Source organism: Nerophis ophidion, linkage group LG10 (assembly GCF_033978795.1).
Source record: "Nerophis ophidion isolate RoL-2023_Sa linkage group LG10, RoL_Noph_v1.0, whole genome shotgun sequence".
In the NCBI taxonomy this organism is placed as follows: Eukaryota; Metazoa; Chordata; class Actinopteri; order Syngnathiformes; family Syngnathidae; genus Nerophis; species Nerophis ophidion.
In genome coordinates, this window is record NC_084620.1 from 61,323,042 (window position 1) to 61,343,548 (window position 20,507).

The window sequence follows — 20,507 nt, forward strand, 5'->3', positions numbered from 1 at the left end:
TCCCTCCAGAGGAATCGATGGAAGTGTACTTCCTCGTCCTTAAGCCACACTGACATATACATTTTCCTGACATCTCCAAGAGCTGCATACAATCCACTCCTGAATCGCAGGAGGACGCCTCGGTTTGGGTTAACTACGTCACGGTCTTTATGGAGGAGGTTGTTCAGGCTCATACCTTTGAATTCCTGGCTACTGTTCCCAACCATCCTTATTGGTGTTTAGCTGGAGTGAGGGTTCGGCGTGGCCAGGTGGCTGATTTACCAGATTGATCCATCCCAGTCTTCGATCTGTTGCCCGGTAAATTTGACGGCTGCTCCTCTTCATACCATCTCGTGGATCTGCTCTCCGTATGCCGTTTTCCACAATGGTTCTCTTGCCAGCCGAGCCTCAGTGTTTCGGAAGGTTGCTTCCACTGCTTGGCGGTTATTTGGCAGAATTGCTGGGCTGGCCTTTCATGGGTACGCCGCATCCCAGTGTGGGGTATCACTGTGCTTATCTGCCAGTACAAAGGAGAGACAATATTTTATTTTCTCCAAGTCCTGTTCCTCCGCAAGGGTCATCTCTTGTTCACACAGACCTCCTTGTAGAGCCTTGAAGATGTCCTCATGGTTCTTGCGAAGTGGGTTTCAGTTTGGTGCAGCGTTAAATCAATAGCCTCTAAGAGGCCAGGGTACGTACCACCAACGGTTTTACCCAGTGGGCCGTTCCAGAGGACAAAATCTCCCTCCCTTTTGAATGGCTGTAAAACCAGGCGGCCTTCCCTGAGGAAGGTCCCTATCTGGAAAGATTCATTGGAGTTTTTGCGGTGTGATAGAATGCCTGATCTCAGCAATACTCTCCGGGCCATAGCAGAGCAGCTTATGTTCAACCACTGTCCCTTTGGTGGTTTTAACTTGTAGCCATACGGAATACCTCTTTGTAGTGACCGTCTTCGTCATCACTACTATGCCATGGACAATTAACTTGAGGCTGTCACCTAGCCATCCGAGACGCTGGGCAGCGGGTTACGTAATTGGTGTCCAAGGTAAGATCAATGAGTGTGCCAATCAGCTGGCCATGGTTGGTCTCCGCTTCCAGTAACATCATTACGACTGGGTAGTCCGGCCCCCGTCCAGTAATACGGGTAGCAGCTGAGGTTTTGTTGGATAATCTCTTTCTGAATTAATCTCTTAACTCGTGATCGACCTTCACTATAAGCTCCTCTTATTTACCGGTCAGTCCAAGCCCCTTTTTATTTACCCTCTTAATGCTTTGCTACTCACTGTTGGTATGTTTTTCTTGAGGTGAACACCTGGGGAGGAGCAGAGAGTGATGGGACTTTTCTTTTCTCGCGGCTGTGTTGGATCCACTATGGATTGAACTTTCACAGTATCATGTTAGACCCGCTCGACATCCATTGCTTTCGTCCTCCCCAAGGTTCTCAAACTCATCATTGTCACCGACGTCCCACTGGGTGTGAGTTTTCCTTGCCCTTATGTGGGCCTACCGAGGATGTCGTAGTGGTTTGTGTTGTGGTTTGTGCAGCCCTTTGAGAAACTAGTGATTTAGGGCTATATAAGTAAACGTTGATTGATTGATTGATTTTTTTCTGCAGTTGTTTTTAGTACAGAGAAACTTTCTGTTCCACTGGCTATCTTTCAGGTGGAAGCCCAGGCACTGACTGCATATATCATGAGTCTCGAGACGGGCCTTTGTCCTCTGCACATTCATCTCCGTGAAGGCTTTGCAGGCAAAGAGTCTGCTAGCGTGTGTCCCGTCAGAACAGGCAGTGCATGAGCCCAAGCATGGCTCTGACTGAGATGATCCTTTTTGACCAGAGGTGGATTTTGAGAATGCGTTCTTGACAGTCTTTGCAGCTGGGCATTTCACCACATTACCACCTTCTCCAAGGCTCTCATCCAGATGGTCCAATTCCTCCAACACTGCCTCCTGCTTCTGTAAGAAAAGCAGCAGAGAGTCAAAGGGGTTGTGCGGGTTGAAGCCATTCACCGGCTCAGCCTTATGCTCGATCCACTTCTCCTTTAAAGGCCTAGGTAGTTTTTTTTCCAGTGACTGCGCTACCAGACGTTTTTTTAAGATGTCCTCTTCCCCCAGGATTACCAGGTTGCTGAGGGTCCACTCCAACGTCTGGATTGACTTATTGTTTTTCCTGGGGTTGTTCTCCCTCACAGGGGGCGGACTTTCAATTTCCTTTAGCTATTTTTAGCACAATTCTTGCCTTGTGACCGAAACGGCTTGAACATCTCATCTGACGTGGCGCAGCTGAACAGGACCAAGTCTCTCTTTACCTTGTTGTTAAGGCTAGCCAAGAGATGGAAACACGTCACGCCTGCAGTCCTCAACGGATTTCCTAGCAGATCTAACTCTGCCCACTCAGTCTTCCACGATAATAGTCTGTCATGTCTCGAGAGAAGGCAAGCAGTTGTGTTCTTTCAAGACTGATCTAAAGCTTCAAGCCAGTGGGTGGTGCACAATGGGTTCTGTCTTGGATATGTTGTGACATGATTTTTGCCAGCTCAGTTCCAAGCAGTGCAGCCTGCTGTTTGTAAACTGTAGTCCTGCCAGAGGCGAGACATTCCCACTTGTGCACCTTTTGTTCAAGTACGTAGATCCTCTACTGCAGACTCTCTCTCAGGGCTTGGTATTCGTGTACTGACAAGTTTTCCACTTTGGTGCCCTGCGCCTCTGTGCACTTCTCATCTGCACCGTCAGCATACAGTAGAATGTCGGCCTGGGCATATTTGGACCAGAATGTTTCCCTACTAAGCTGGAGTACTTCATAAATGTAACGAGGCACTTGGTGGGTTTCCGCTTAGCCAGCGCGATTTCCCCTTCAGCGTCCTCAATATCTCCTAGAGCATTCATATATTCCAGGCCAGTGTCGTGCACCCTGCCAAAAATCTGCACTGAGTGCTCGGACCTCATCAATTAGCGCTCCTTGCTCCAAGAGGTCAACTGTAAGGGCTAGCTTGTTACATCTTTTGCTAAAGAGAGCCCGTGCTGTTCAGCCTCTTCCTTTTAGGGCCACTATTTCAGCCGAATCCATCTTTTGGTCCCACTGTATGCAATTAATCAATAAATTATCACTTAAATTAATATTAATACATAGATCAATACTAATGATATACAATATGCACTCATGAGTCTTATGTTTAGGTTTCAGTTTTACAAACACATTCACCCATCTAATACACACATAATACACACTGACTGGTATACACACATAATACATACTGACTGGTATACACACATAATACACACTGGCTGGTATACACACATAATACATACTGACTGGTATACACACATCATACACACCAACTGGTATACACACATAATACACACTGACTGGTATACACACATCATACATACTGACTGGTATACACACATAATGCATACTGACTGGTATACACACATCATACACACTGACTGGTATACACACATAATACACACTGACGTACACACACATCATACACACTGACTGGTATACACACATCATACATACTGACTGGTATACACACATCATACACACCAGCTGGTATACACACATAATACACACTGACTGGTATACACACATCATACATACTGACTGGTATGCACACATAATACACACTGACTGGTATACACACATAATACACACTGACTGGTATACACACATAATACACACTGACTGGTATACACACATTATACACACTGACTGGTATACACACATAATACACACTGACTGGTATGCACACATCATACACACTGACTGGTATACACACATAATACACACTGACTGGTATACACACATCATACACACCAGCTGGTATACACACATAATACACACTGACTGGTATACACACATCATACATACCGACTGGTATACACACATAATACACACTGACTGGTATACACACATCATACACACTGACTGGTATACACACATCTTACATACTGACTGGTATACACACATCATACACACTGACTGGTATACACACATAATACACACTGACGTACACACACATCATACACACTGACTGGTATACACACATCATACACACCAGCTGGTATACACACATAATACACACTGACTGGTATACACACATCATACATACTGACTGGTATACACACATAATACACACAGACTGGTATACACACATAATACACACTGACTGGTAAACACACATAGTACACACTGACTGGTATACACACATTATACACACTGACTGGTATACACACATCATACATACTGACTGGTATACACACATAATACATACTGACTGGTATACACACATAATACACACTGACTGGTAAACACACATAGTACACACTGACTGGTATACACACATTATACACACTGACTGGTATACACACATAATACATACTATGTTGGAATTCTTATTACAAACATACATTGTGTACATATACAAGTACATATGCACACATACACTCATGCATGTAATCATGTTTCATCAAACATAAAGTAACATTGTTGCCCTAGGGTAAACTGGGTAACACATGGCACACTGACACAGCTTAACCTACTGTTACTATAACAATCTACAAGGTTAATATAACTGGCTTCTCTTTCTTCCCCTCCATTTTTCTGCATTTTTTTGTATCTCTAGTTATCATTATGAATATGTATGTGTATTGTTGCATTTGAACAACTGTATTGTTGATAACAGAGGTAAATTATTGCTATTGTTCATTATCAATAGTGCTATTTATATTGGTGTTTGTAACGCTCCATTTGTGTAGTAATAATGCACATTGACATTCATGTAGTATTATTTATTTCACTAACTGCTTCTTTGCTATCACTTTTACTATCATGTTTGTAAAAATAAAAAGAAACTGCATTTTGTAATGATTAATTTTGAAAAACTGTATATTTTATCACCATTAATGATATTGATTATTAGCAGTCGCACAATTATTGTTATAGTTTGTCACTACATGTTGTCCTCTGTGTGGTTCATCAACACGGGCGTGGCCCGCATGTCCGCCTGAGGGAAGAGCGAGCTCTAATGTGGGGGTCCATACAGCCGTGGTCTGCTTGCTTGGGGGGGTTTAGGATCATGGATGTTCCACTGATGGATGAGGAGTGACAGATCGGGGTTAGCCGCCAGGGGAGTCCATTTTCTTTTGCATTGCACGCTATATAGCGGGGCAGGGAGAGAGGAAGGCGTGATGAGAGCCGCCCCTCCTCCTCTTCTTCCTCGCTCTCTCTCTCCTTCCTCGCCAGTCATCAGTCAGCCGGCTGCACACCGCATTGACGCTGCTCCGTCCCTGCACCCGACTCCCGACACTGGATCTTGCCGGGATTGTGTGCATTTTCCTTTTTTTTTCAACACCGGAGATATGCAACACAAGCGGTCCTCTGTGATGCAGATTCGGATGGACGTCCCAAGTTGAGGGAGCGAGGCTTCGGCGCCGTCTCCGACATGGGTGTTGACTGACCGGGGGTGGAGGGGGGGGTGAGCTGCAGAGGACACGAAGGTGTTTTTGTAGTACTCGGACAAGGATGCAGGTGCTGTGCTTGGTGGCGCTACTAGCCCATGCGTGCGCGTGTTTGTCGGCGAGGAACAACGCGTGGGTTGGAGAGGACTCGAACAGGAGGGAGAGCCAGCAAAACAAAGCCACAGGTGCAATCATCCACTCCAGGCGCTTTGCACACTTGAACAGGACGGCGACACCCGCCTCCCACTGGGAGCCGCCGCGCTTCCACCATAACAAGTGGACAAAGTTGGCGAGTGCCGGCGGGCGCCACAAGGGGGCCGCGGGCAGAGGAGGGGACCCGGCGGAGGGAGACCGCCACCGGAGGGGCACAAAGGAGGAGAAAGCGTGGAAGAGGGGGAGAACCCGCCTGAACAAAAGCCCGGAGTCCCTTCCGTCGCCATGGGAACCCATCCCCAAGCCGGTGGCGCTGACGTCCACCGACGCGCCCTTTGACCTCCTCACCCGGAGGCCCGAGTTCTTCACCTTCCGCGAGGAGAACCCGTGGGACGCCACGCCCATCACGCCGCCCGGCCCGCAGGACTTCGGCGGGGACGAGCTGAAGAACCCCTTCTACCCGGTGACGGGCGAGACCTACGGCGCCTACGCCATCACCGCCACGTCGGGCTTGATCTTCCTGGTGGGGCTGGCGGGCAACGTGGCCATCCTGTGCATCGTGTGCCAGAACTACTACATGAAGAGCATCTCCAACTCGCTGCTGGCCAACCTGGCCGTGTGGGACTTTGCCCTCATCCTCTTCTGCCTGCCCATGGTGGTCTTCCACCAGCTGACCAAGTCCTGGCTGCTGGGGGAGTTCACCTGCAGAGTGGTGCCCTACATGGAGGTAATGGACTCCTCCTTACTCTCAATGGTGTCGGGTGTCACGGGCCAAGGCCTCACCCATCCCCCGAGGCACGGGACACACAAATAGGGTTTCTCTTTAGGTTTGTCTGTGCATAAGCAGCCATTGTAGTTCTTTAAAGCGACAAGCTATGGCATTGCCTTTTTTAGACGCAAACACACTCGCTGTCCTCGTCCACGCCGTAGACCAGACCTGGGCGAATTAAGGCTCGGGGGGGCCACATGCGGCCCGTTAAGTATTTCAATCTGGCCCGCCCGATCATTCCCAAATGTCATATTGGGGGGATCGCAGCTTGCTGAGGGGTCATTCTCCCAGGAAAGCAGACGGACTACTTGGGACATGGCGTGCGGGTATAAACTTGATTAATCTTTACCTCAGAAAAGGTGAAACCAAAAAGGCGCACAAGGCGAAAGCACGACTTGACGAAGGAAACAAAACTAACACTAAGACTAAACTTTGGACACGAAACAAAAAACACTTACCTTGGCTTGACAAGAGCAGCATGGACTTTGGCATGAAAAACCAGCCTGGACAGAGCATGGAAAGAACACAATGACGCCAGGCTGACTGACTGGCAATGGCAGGCTTAAATAATACCTCTGATTAGTGCTCGGGCCGCAGGTGAGCGGCCGAACACTAATCAGAGACAGGTGAACGTAATTTGCAACCATGGCAACAACACAAGGAAGTGAAAAAAAACAGGGACTTAAAGAGTCCAAAGGTCAACAGAACATGATCAAAAGACATGACATTAAATAATGATTTTAGATCTTTTTAAGTGCCATGTCTTGGTGATCATGTTTCGTTTGGCTATGTTCTGTTTGGTTTTTGGATTTAGTCAGTTCCTGTTTTTTTCACTTCCTGTTTTGTTTCCATGACAACCCATTAGTTTTCACCTGTCCTCATGTCACACACCTGATTCATTTGGACTTGCACCTGCTGTTAATCACGTCACCACTATTTAAGCCTGTAGTTGCCAGGCAGTCAGCCTGGCGACGTCACATTCATGCTCTGCACTCTTAACACTCTGAGTACTCTGTTCAGGTCTTAGTTAATGCTGTTCTTTTCTTGCCACGTAAGTTTTTTTGTTTATTCAAGCCACAGTTTAGTGAGTTTTTTAGTTCATGTTTTCATGTCCATAGTTAAATGTCCATACAGACAAATATATAGTACTTTTGCATATGCATCCAGGTTTATGGATGTATGTTATATTGTCTTTATATTCCAACCAGTTAATCCATTTTGGGGTGGAATTGAGGGGATTATTATGATGCCTTCAAGAGGGGAGAAGCTGTTACAGAACCCGGAGGTTCTGCCAGGACCCTCATGATGATAAAAACTGTATTTAACAGGTCGTGATTTTTTTTTAATGTCCTAGCATTTTTAATTTTCAATGAAATGTCAGACCCAGAAACCAATTACTGTATTTTCCGGACCATAAGGTGCACCGGATTATAAGGCACATTAAAGGAGTGATATTATTATTATTTTTTTCTAAATGTAAAAGACTTCCTTTTGGTCTACATAACATGTAATGATGCCCTCATATTGCAGTCTGCATGTATCTCTTATGTGTGACTGCCATCATATTGCAGTTTACACTTATGTGTAACTGCCATCATATTGCAGTCTACACGTATCTCTTATGTGTGACTGCCATCATATTGTAGTCTACACGTATCTCTTATGTGTGACTGCCATCATATTGCAGTCAACACATATCTCTTATGTATGGCGGCCATCTACTGGTCAAATTTATCATTTCACCATGTACCAAATAAAATTGCTTTGAGGTCGGTAAGCACAACCAGAATCATGCTGTACATTAGGCGCACCAGGTTATAAGGCGCACTGTTGGATTTTTTGGGAAAATTAAAGGATTTTAAGTGCGCCTTATAGTCCATTAAATACAGTATATAGATAACTCACTTTAAAGTTATAAGTCAATCAGATATTTGTTTAATTAAAAAAAAATGTAATGTTTGATAATATATTATTTATTGCATTATTAGGAAACACGAATAATAACTACCGGTAATAGTTTTTATTATTACAGATTGCAACCACTTTCAAACCTTTAACAAAAGTTACATTATTAACATTAACATTATTATTACAGATTCATTGATAAGTACTTTTCCTTTCTTAATTCCTACACATTTAATTCAAAATAATATTTCTTACCTTATGAGGCAGTATTAAAGTGTAATATTTATGCAATTGCATGCAGTACAAGGAACACATTTAGTGAAAAATAAGATAATATACTCGACTTCCGGGGGCCACCTCAATTGTTCTGGCCCCCGGACCTTGAGTTCCACACACGTCTTAGACGGACAGGTTGTTTACACCGTGGTGGTTCCTTCCCATTTTTGTTGGTTCCTTCCCCTTTTTGTTGGTTCCCTCCCCTTTTTGTTGGTTTCTTCCCCTTTTGTGCACTCGCCACAATTCCATCAGTGTCACCCGGCAGAAGACACCTGCTTTTGTTGTCTGGAGCAGATGTTCCCTGCACGATGTTTATTCATTGATGTATTTATTTGTTTTTCAAACCGAGGCAAACATATTTTGTAAAAGAAGCAAAATAAATAAATAGGACAGGATGTGACAGAATGACAAATGTGCACGTCGTTACAGTATTTGCACTGACAGGCTGTCAATGTGCACACGGAAGCAGCAGCTGGCATTTACAAAAAATCACTATCCATAACACACCAGAAATGCAGTAAATAAAATGATGTTTACCTTGAATAATGTTACAGGATGAGGAAGTGGTCATTTCTTAGAAGTCACCGCAAACCCTCACGTATCGCCATTACGGTATTTTTTGGACTAACTCGACAGTGCGCCTCATAACCCGTTGCACCTAATGTACGGAATCATTTTTGTTGTTCTTTCCGACCTCAAAGCTATTCTATTTGGTACATGGTGAATTGATAAGTGTGACCAGTAGATGGCAGTCACACATAAGAGATATGTGTAGAGTGCCATATGATTTTAGTAAACAACACCAACATTTTGCATGTTCCATTGAAAATATAGAACATTACACACGGCGCTCAAAAAATCTATCAAAATGTTTTAGTAGGACTTTGGTAAGCTATGAAGCCACACCACTTGATGGATTGTACTCTGCTTCAACATAGGAGTATTATTAAGGTGTATGTACAAGGTAAGACATTATCTGGCATATTGTTTCGCAATATTATGCAAAAGCAACTTTTATTATCTTCTGGTACGTGCTGATCTGTATTTGGGATCTGCATAAGTCCTAAAAAATTACCGCGTATCCGCCTTTGTAGTCCATGCCAACACTGTAGTTGGTAAGATTCCTATTTTTCTCTATGTTCTTGTTACGGGACATTCATCCTCCGGTTGTTACGCTTGTGTGGCATTGTAATGCCGGATTCGGTCCTCCGTGGATGTGTCAGCAAAAACACAGCAAAAAGGTAAGAACTAAGGGATTTATTAAACAAAAGGAGCTATGAACAAAAACTCTGGTACAAATAGAAAAGGCAAATAAAAGCGCTAGCATGGAAAGCTAGGTCAAACTAACCGAAACACAAACATTTGGCAAAAAGGCGCACAAAACAACTAGCGTGAAAGCTAGGAATAAAATAAAGTTTAGCGTGAGAGCTAGCGAAAACGAGAGTGAGAGACAAGTCATAAACAGATGTATGTGAACAAACTAAGATCCGACAATCAGTGAACAGAAAACGCTGGCTTATAACAGGTGGTGATTAGAAAAGACAGGTGTGCTGGAAAAGAGAGTAGCAGCTGAAACTAATGAGTGACCATGGAAACAAACAAAACAGGAACTAAGTATGTCAAACCGCAGAGTGATATAAAAATGGAACAAAAATAACAATATGGTGATGATCCGACCATCGGACCACAACACCGGTGTTGCCATTTCCAATATAAAGTAGTGTAAAGTTCTTACTTATATCTGTCAGTAAAATCGCCATGAAAGCACTAAAACATACCGGTATAGTGAGTTTACATTATTCAACCAAGGAACTTTAGTTATTAGAGAGTTCCGGTCGCACGGTTTTTCACGGGACACATTTCTGGTGTTGTTGTTTCCTGATGAGGAGATGCTGCTCCGTTATTGATTGAAGTAGCCTGAATGTCATTAAAACAGTTAGCGCCATCTTTTGACACTTCTTCCACTCCCGTCCTTGCACGCTACACCGCTACAACAAAGATGACGGCGAGAAGACGCCGTCGGAGGTGAGCCACGTAAATAAGACCGCCCACAAAACTGCACATCCAGAAGCAAATTTCAGGAGAGCAGTTTGAAGATGATGTGTAAAACATCATCTATGCAACATTTTGACCAAAGAACCACCATCACGTGTTATGTTATTCCATATGTTGACCAAAGGGGGGGGCACTTTTAAAACAGAAACAAAGTCAATTTGAAAAATCCCTCCTTTTTGGGGCCACCCTAATTGTGATAGATTTCACCAGCAGGGGTGCAAATGAGACATTCTCTATTAAATTAAATGGCTTTCTGTATTGGGACTATGACTTCGGTCCTCATATGGAAGCTACTTTTCCTTGTTGATGTCTCAAGAAGGGTGGAAATACAAGAACACACACACACACACACACACACACATCCATCCATCCATCCATTTTCTACCGCTTATTCCCTTTCGGGGTCGCGGGGGGCGCTGGCGCCTATCTCAGCTACATTCGGGCGGAAGGCAGGGTACACCCTGGACGAGTCGCCACCTCATCGCAGGGCCAACACAGATAGACAGACAACATTCACAACCACATTCACACACTAGGGCCAATTTAGTGTTGCCAATCAACCTATCCCCAGGTGCATGTCTTTGGAAGTGGGAGGAAGCCGGAGTACCCGGAGGGAACCCACGCATTCACGGGGAGAACATGCAAACTCCACACAGAAAGATCCCGAGCCTGGATTTGAACCCAGGACTGCAGGAACTTCGTATTGTGAGGCAGACGCACTAACCCCTCTGCCACCGTGAAGCCCCACACACACACATCTCAACTTTATTCATCGCTTAACCCGAATGCATCCGGCCTAAATAACGCCACCAGACAACACATGTGCACAATCACGCTGCAGATAACGCCGCCTTCAGTGAACCTGGTTTATTTGGCCGCTCAACAGAGAGGAGCGACAGCAGAGCCGAGATTGGGGCGAGCGGCCAAGCTGCATTATTCCAGATAAGCCAGTCAGTCGTGCTAACCGCTTTAGCAACCGCTGCAGGAGTCCACTCAGAACCGTGTCGACAAACCACCTTAGTGGCAAAGACTTCATTTTCTCGCCTAAAGACTCGTCCCTGGGGAAGACGCACGTGTTTACATGTGGTTAATTGTCTCTGCTCAGCAACATAAATCTTCTCCTTTCTTAAGAGCGTCCTGTTCCTGGAGGCCTGCATCCTGCGTGGACTTTGCGGCGTCCTAGGACAGTAAACGCCTCTCTATGCTACGGGGAAAGCAGCACAAAGACAGTGATATTCATCCGAAGGCTCTGCATGAGCTGCAGAAAGGTGCCGCCATGAAACCGCTGCACATTTATCAACTTGACACGTCCTCGTTCGATACCGTAGGGCAGGGGTCGGGAACCTTTTTGGCTGAGAGAGCCCTGAAAGCCAAATAATTTAAAATGCATTTCCGTGAGAGCCTTATCATATTTTTTAACACTGAATAGAATAGAATAGAATAGACTTTATTGTCATTATATTTGCATATAACGAGATTAAAGACTCCAATTTAAGGTGCGCTTGTGGGAACAAATATGGGGTAAGATAAATAACACAAGAGTAATGCAGGAAAAACTAACAAATGAAATAAACAGACTACTATCTAATAAAAATAACAAGCAATCCTGTAGAGCAGGGGTGTCAAACTCAAATACAGAGTGGGCCAACATTTAAAACCGAACAAATCCGCGGGCCGAGGTTGAACAAATGAACCTTTTAATAGGGACCCAAACAAGTTTTGTATTGAATATTGAACAAGCAAGGCTTATATAACTTTATAGTGACATGCAAAATCCAGTTTCAAATAATAATAATAATAGAAAAATATCAATGGCATATCAAATAAAATTTAAATAAAAATTGAATGCCTCTTTTCGGTGGTGAGGTTGAGGTGGGCGGGGTTTGGTGGTAGCGGGGGGTGTAAATTGTAGCGTCCCGGAAGAGTTAGTGCTGCAAGGTGTTCTGGGTATTTGTTCTGTTGTGTTACGGTGCGGATGTTCTCCCGAAATGTGTCATTCTTGTTTGGCGTGGGTACACAGTGTGGCGCATATTTGTAACAGTGTTAAAGTTGTTTATACGGCCACCCTCAGTGTGACCTGTATGGCTTTTGACCAAGTGTGCCTCGCATTCACTTGTGTGTGTGTATAAGCCGCATATATTATGTGACTGGGCCGGCACAATGTTGGTATGGAGGAAAAGCGGACGTGGAAACAGGTTGTAGAGAACGCCAAAGGCAGTGCCTTTAATGCCCACCCCAAATATTGTTGGGAGGGGCGCTGAACTTCGGGAGTCTGCCGGGAAAATCGGGAGGGTTGGCAAGTAAGAGTATTAGCGTTGTTACAGCGGTGGGCCAGCTCTAATGTTAATATGATATTGCCTCAAGGGCCAAGTGAAATTACACGGCGGGCCAAATGTGGCCCGCGGGCTGGAGTTTGACACCCATGCTGTACAATATAAAAAACACTATAGAAATACAAAATACTGTACAATATACAGAACAAGACAAGAGTACCGAAGTAATAATACAACTAAATGCGTGCATTTTTTAAGTAAAACCAACATTTTTAGAGTACAATAAGTCCCTTATTCTTTTTTAATAACATTGTTATTGCTTGAACAGGTGCGGTAGAAAACGGATGAGAATGTTTTATGTTTTGAACGTTATTTTTAACATCGTGATTACCAGTGGAATTCTTCATTACTTGTCGTGTTAAGCAAAGTCAGCTAAGATTTATCTGAGAGCCAGGTGCAGTCATCAAAAGAGCCACATCTGGCTCTAGAGCAGGGGTGCCCACACTTTTTCTGCAGGCGAGCTACTTTTCAATTGACCAACTCGAGGGGATCTACCTCATTTATATATATATCATTTATATTTATTTATTTATGAAAGAAACATTTTTGGAAACAAGTTAAATGTGTTTAATGATAATACAAGCATGTGTAACACATATAGATGTATTTCTTTCACAAAGACAAGAATATAAGTTGGTGTATTACCTGATTCTGATGACTTGCATTGATTGGAATCAGACAGTAATGATGATAACGCCCACATTTTCAAATGGAGGAGAAAAAAAGTTGTCCTTTCTGTACAATACCACATGAAAGTGGTTGGTTTTTGGCATCTAATTCATCCAGCTTCCATACACTTTACAAGAAAAACATTGGCGGCAAATTCCGTAGCTTGCTTGATTGACATTCACGGCACCCGAGGGTCTTGTGAGATGACGCTGGCTGCTGCCAGTTCATTATTATGAAAAAATGACAGAGAGGAAGGCGAGAAACACTTTTTATTTCAACAGACTTTCGCGCCGTCCCTTCCGTCAAAACTCTAAAGGCCGACTGCACATTTCCTATTTTCACAATAAAAGCCCTGCTTCATGCTGCCTGCGCTAACAAAATAAGAGTCTCGGAAAGCTGGCGTGCACAAGTGATGTGCACGCCAGCTTTCTGAGGGATCGCTTGTGCACGGCAGTTTTCCGAGACTCTGTATTTAGTTAGCGCAGGCAGCATGAAGCAGGGCTTTTATTGTGAAGATAGGAAATGTGCAGTCGGCCTTAGAGTTTTGACGGAAGGTACGGCGCGAGAGTCTGTTGAAATAAAAAGTGTTTCTCGCCTTCCTCTCGGTCATATTTTCATAATAATGATCTTGCAGCAGCCAGCGTTATCTCACAAGACCCTCCGGTACCGTGAATGTCATTTAAGTGACGTCTTGGTGAAGATTGATGATCACTCATTTTTAGGTCTATTTTTTTTAAAAGCCTGGCTGGAGATCGACTGACACACCCCCCGCGGTCGACTGGTAGCTCGCGATCGACGTAATGGGCACCCCTGCTCTAGAGCCATAGGTTCCCTAGCCCTGCAATAGGAGTACAGTATAGAGTACACTTCTGCATGCAAAGCCAGCAGATGGACGGCCTCGCTCTTCTCTCTGCATCAGTGATCTGTGATTAGACCCCAGCCTCGGGGAGAGAAGCCGCATTCGGGGGCTTCGTTCTCTACAAAGCAGACACCTGGAAAATGCTATTTTAACCGCCAGCTACAGTCAAGACTCAGAAGCAAACGTCGTTTTGTTTTTTTAAATATCCAAGGGGAAATATGACACGAAGCGTGATGTAATTTAATGGAGGAGGAAATTTATTGTCCGGAAGAAACTGCCAGGGAGACGCCATAAAAGCGCAGAGAGCGGCGTCCCTAAATGGGCTTTTGATATTTGGACTCAGGAGAGCGCTCTACTTACTTTAATTATTGCATGAAGGCTTTTTGGATCATCTGCGGTGGACATTTTGGTGTTTTGCATAACAGAGCTGGTCCTCAGCTAAAACCACGGCAGTGATATAAAGCAAGGGTGTCCAAACTACGATTTGGCTGACAAGTCCCACACGGCGTGTACAAAATCAATTCTATCATCTGGCCGAAATGACAGGTGCTTATTTGACGCCATCTTTGTTGGCAACATTAGTGACGGTACGGGACATCAAACAAAACTTGCAAACTAAGGCATGAATAACGAAAACTTACTTGGACGAGAAAAGAGCATGGATCATCAGCATGGATAACAAGGGTGTGGGGAGGGTGATGTCGCCAGGCTGACTGCCTGGCAACTACAGGCTTAAATAGTGGTGCAGTGATTGACAGGTGCGTGAGTCGTGAACACATAACAGGTGAAACTAATGAGTTGTCATGGTGAAAAAACAAACAAGAGAGGGTGATGTCGCCAGGCAGACTGCCTGGCAACTACAGGCTTAAATGGTGGTGCAGTGATTGACAGGTGCGTGAGTCGTGAACACATAACAGGTGAAACTAATGAGTTGTCATGGTGACAAAACAAACAAGAGAGGGTGATGTCGCCAGGCTGACTGCCTGGCAACTAAAGGCTTAAATAGTGGTGCAGTGATCGACAGGTGCGTGAGTCGTGAACACATAACAGGTGAAACTAATGAGTTGTCATGGTGACAAAACAAACAAGAGAGGGTGATGTCGCCAGGCTGACTGCCTGGCAACTAAAGGCTTAAATAGTGGTGCAGTGATCGACAGGTGCGTGAGTCGTGAACACATAACAGGTGAAACTAATGAGTTGTCATGGTGACAAAACAAACAAGAGAGGGTGATGTCGCCAGGCTGACTGCCTGGCAACTACAGGCTTAAATGGTGGTGCAGTGATTGACAGGTGCGTGAGTCGTGAACACATAACAGGTGAAACTAATGAGTTGTCATGGTGATAAAACAAACAAGAGAGGGTGATGTCGCCAGGCTGACTGCCTGGCAACTACAGGCTTAAATAGTGGTGCAGTGATTGACAGGTGCGTGAGTCGTGAACACATAACAGGTGAAACTAATGAGTTGTCATGGTGACAAAACAAACAAGAGAGGGTGATGTCACCAGGCAGACTGCCTGGCAACTACAGGCTTAAATAGTGGTAGAGTGATTGACAGGTGCGTGAGTCGTGAACACATAACAGGTGAAACTAATGAGTTGTCATGGTGACAAAACAAACAAGAGAGGGTGATGTCGCCAGGCTGACTGCCTGGCAACTAAATGCTTAAATAGTGGTGCAGTGATCGACAGGTGCGTGAGTCGTGAACACATAACAGGTGAAACTAATGAGTTGTCATGGTGACAAAACAAACAAGAGAGGGTGATGTCGCCAGGCTGACTGCCTGGCAACTACAGGCTTAAATGGTGGTGCAGTGATTGACAGGTGCGTGAGTCGTGAACACATAACAGGTGAAACTAATGAGTTGTCATGGTGACAAAACAAACAAGAGAGGGTGATGTCACCAGGCAGACTGCCTGGCAACTACAGGCTTAAATAGTGGTGCAGTGATCGACAGGTGCGTGAGTCGTGAACACATAACAGGTGAAACTAATGAGTTGTCATGGAGAGAAAACGAACAAGAGTGCACAATGAGTCCAAAACCAAACAGAACGAGACCACCAAACACGACAAAAAATACTTTATGTGTTCATTTAACATCTTTAAAATCATTTTCATAACAAAACCACTGCTTTGACAAACTGCCTGAAATGCACTTGCCAAAGACGATTTAGGGATTAGAATCATGACGATGACGATGTTATTTTGAAAACCCCATTAAAAGGAGTTGGATCCATCATTGGACTTCAGCTGAGTAATAAATACACTGTTATCACCTGTCCAGTTGCGAGAGTGACTTGCAAGCAACCTGAGGGTTCCGGGTTTAATCCCCACCTTCTACCAACTTCGTCATGTCCGTTGTGTCCTTGAGCAAGACACTTCACCCTTGCTCCTGATGTGTGGTGGTTAGGGCATGGCAGCTGCCTCCATCAGTGTGTGAATGTGTGTGTGAATGGGTGAATGTGGAAATAGTGTCAAAGTGCTTTGAGTACCTTGAAGGTAGAAAAGCGCTATACAAGTACAACCCATTTATCATTACTTTCTAAAGCAGGCCTCGGCAATTATTTTGCCTCGGTGAGGCCAAATTTAGAGGGAAAAAAAATGTGTCTATTTGTGTCAGAGTTTGTTGTTGGTGAACCCCAAGATGCAGAGACGGTGGCAGGCATTGAATAAGAAAACATAATTTAATGTTTAAAATGAAAGATACAAAACAAAAACCAGGAAGTAGGCATAGCCAAAACTGAAAACAGGAACCAGCAAACAGAAAAACTGGAAACAGCTAATGGCTAACAAGAAAACACGAAAAAAAAGAGCTAGGAGAAAGCAAACTACAAATAGCTAACAGGAAGAGCTTACCGCTACGGCGACAAGGACAAATAGTAGCAAGACAGGTAGTAGCTGTAACGATGACATCGACACGACACGACAATAATCCAGCACTGACCGCAGGACAAAGCAGGTAAAAATAGGAGTGGGCTGATAGACACCAGGTGTGGCCAGGTACCAATCAGCCGCAGCTGAGGGGAAACAGTGTCCAGGGAGAAAAACAGGAAACAGACAAAATAAAAGCGCTGACAGGAAACAAAGACGGGAAAAACTAAAACCTAACCAAACTATCAGGGAAGAACCTGACAATTTTTAGGAACAGTAATACAAAATCTCACAATAAAGGCTGATTGAATTTTAAAAATGTTATGACAGACCGCCTTAAATACGGAATGGAATAGTATTTTTTCTATGACGGTAAAACCCTGAATATTGAGAACGTGTGAACGTCACACCAGCTCTCAATCGACACATTTTACAATCAAGCCAAATGCAACAACAATGCAACAAACACAGCGAAATATGAACATTAAGGGTAAAAAAACAAACACCACTGATACAAAACCTTGCAATGATGTCTGATGGAATGCTAAAAATGTTATGAAATTCTGGGTGTCTCATTCAGTAAAAAAAATGTAAATTCCGTTCCGTTTTTAAGGCGGTCTGTCAAAACATTTTTAGCATTCAATCAGATATTATTGTGAGGTTTTATATTTGTGTTCCTAAAAATCAGATACACCGGCCCCCAGATACTTTTTTTCTCAAAATTTGGCCCGCCGAGTCAAAATAATTGCCCAGGCCTGCCGTACAGAAAGGTACTCAAGCACATACATGCTGTAGGTACCTACACTCATGCATATAATCACCTTTCATCAAACATATATTCCCTTAGGGCAGGGGTCGGCAACCCAAAATGTTGAAAGTGTGAGGACTGGTGGGCATTGTGACGCCAGGTTCGATTCCCTCGAGGATGCGTTGATGTGAACACAACAAAAGGTAGGATCTTAAAATATTTATTTAACAAAAAGAGAGCTCTGGACAGAAATGCTGGAGCTAATAAAAAGGCAAACCAAAAACGCTAGTATGAAAACTAGGAAGTAAAAATAGACAAACTTAAATAGCACGTTGGCACAAAAGAGAAAACAAATCATCAGTATGTAAACTGGACAAAACAAGTGGCTTAGCGTGAGAAGCTAGCGAGAATAGAAATACTTGCGAGAAAGCAAATGATCAAAATCCAGACGTACAGTGGCGTGAAAGCAAACTATGAACCCAGACCGAATGAACAGAGAAGACTGGCTTAAATAGGTGGGTGATAATTAGTAGCAGGTGTGCGGGGCGAGACTAGCAGGTGGACTGATGAGTGACCATGGTGACAAAGCAAACAGGAAATAAGGAGTCGGAGAAATATACAAAATGGAAAAATAAATAGTGTAGATCTGAGCAGCAGATCGCAACAGAAAGAGCCATATTAGACTAAAAATACAAAAACAAATCTGTCTGGAGCCCCCAAAAAACTTAAAAGCCATATAACATACAGATAGTGTGTCATGAGATATAAATTGAATTAAAAGGACTTAAAGGAAACCAAATGGGCTTATTAGTGATTCCCAAAGCCCAAAAAAAGTCTGCGGGCTATAGAGCGTTTTCCGTTCGGGCTCCAGTAATCTGGAATGCCCTCCCGGTAACAGTTCGAGATGCCACCTCAGTAGAAGCATTTAAGTCTCACCTTAAAACTCATTTGTATACTCTAGCCTTTAAATAGACTCCCTTTTTAGACCAGTTGATCTGCCGTTTCTTTTCTTTTTCTTCTATGTCCCACTCTCCCTTGTGGAGGGGGTCCGGTCCGATCCGGTGGCCATGTACTGCTCGCCTGTGTATCGGCTGGGGACATCTCTGCGCTGCTGATCCGCCTCCGCTTGGGATGGTTTCCTGCTGGCTCCGCTGTGAACGGGACTCTCGCTGCTGTGTTGGATCCGCTTTGGACTGGACTCTCGCGACTGTGTTGGATCCATTGTGGATTGCACTTTCACAGTATCATGTTAGACCCGCTCGACATCCATTGCTTTCGTCCTCTCCAAGGTTCTCATAGTCATCATTCTCACTGACGTCCCACTGGGTCATTATTGTCACCGATGTCCCACTGGGTGTGAGTTTTCCTTTCCTTGCCCTTATGTGGGCCTACCGAGGATGTCGTGGTGGTCTGTGCAGCCCTTTGAGACACTAGTGATTTAGGGCTATATAAGTAAACATTGATTGATTGATTGAAATATAGCTACAAATGAGGCATAATGATGCAATATGTACATATAGCTAGCCTAAATAGCATGTTAGCATGGATTAGCTTGCAGTCATGCGGTGACCAAATATGTCTGATTAGCACTCCACACAAGTCAATAACATCAACAAAACTCACCTTTGTGCATTCCTGCACAACATTAAAAGTTTGGTGGACAAAATGAGACAGAAAAAGAAGTGGCATAAAACATGTCTTAAAAAGTCGGAGAAAGTTGTACATGTAAACAAACTACGGTGAGTTCAAGGACCAGCAAAATTAGTAGGACAAAACGGCGCTCGCCAAATACTCGGACCAGTGAAGCATGTTTAATACAAACAGCGTGCTTTATAGCAATTAGGGAGGTTACGTCATGTTTGTCCTCCTACAGAAACCATATTAAAACAAAAAATATGTTTCTTTCCCCTCATAAGTTCCATTTTTCATATATTTTTGAAAAAGCTCCAGAGAGCCACTAGAGCGGCGCTAAAGAGCCGCATGCGGCTCCAGAGCCGTGGGTTGCCGACCCCTGCCTTAGGGGAAACTGGATAACACACGGCACACTGACATAGCTTAACCGATTAGACTATAACAATCTACAAGGTCAAAACTGTTGGCTTTTCTTTCTTCCCCTCTCATTATATGCTTTCTTTTGGGGTTCTTTGCCCTTTGCATTCATATTTCGCAGTTTTTATTGCATTTTTGTTGCGTTTCGCTTGATTGTAAAATATGTGGATGGAGAGGGGGTGTGATGTTCATATGTTGTCAATATTCAGTGTTTTATCCTTCATAGTTAATACTGTAAATCCCACATTCTTTATTTACATGTACATTCTCATTCAGTAAAAACATTTTAAATTCCATTCTGTTTTTTCAGGCGGTCTGTCATAACGTTTTTAGCATTCAATTGGACATTATGGTGAGGTTTTGTATTCATGGTCCTAAAA

General features: G+C 44.0%; 1 protein-coding gene across 1 annotated transcript in view; it reads left to right on the plus strand.

The window, feature by feature from the left end:
- Positions 1-5,210: 5,210 nt before the first annotated feature.
- gpr37b (G protein-coupled receptor 37b) overlaps positions 5,211-20,507 on the plus strand; it is a 31,233-nt gene continuing 15,936 nt past the window's right edge. The window contains exon 1 of the mRNA XM_061914326.1: positions 5,211-6,322. Within this exon, the coding sequence (XP_061770310.1) occupies positions 5,507-6,322 (816 nt within the window). The 5' untranslated portion in view covers positions 5,211-5,506. The remainder of the gene's footprint in view (positions 6,323-20,507) is intronic.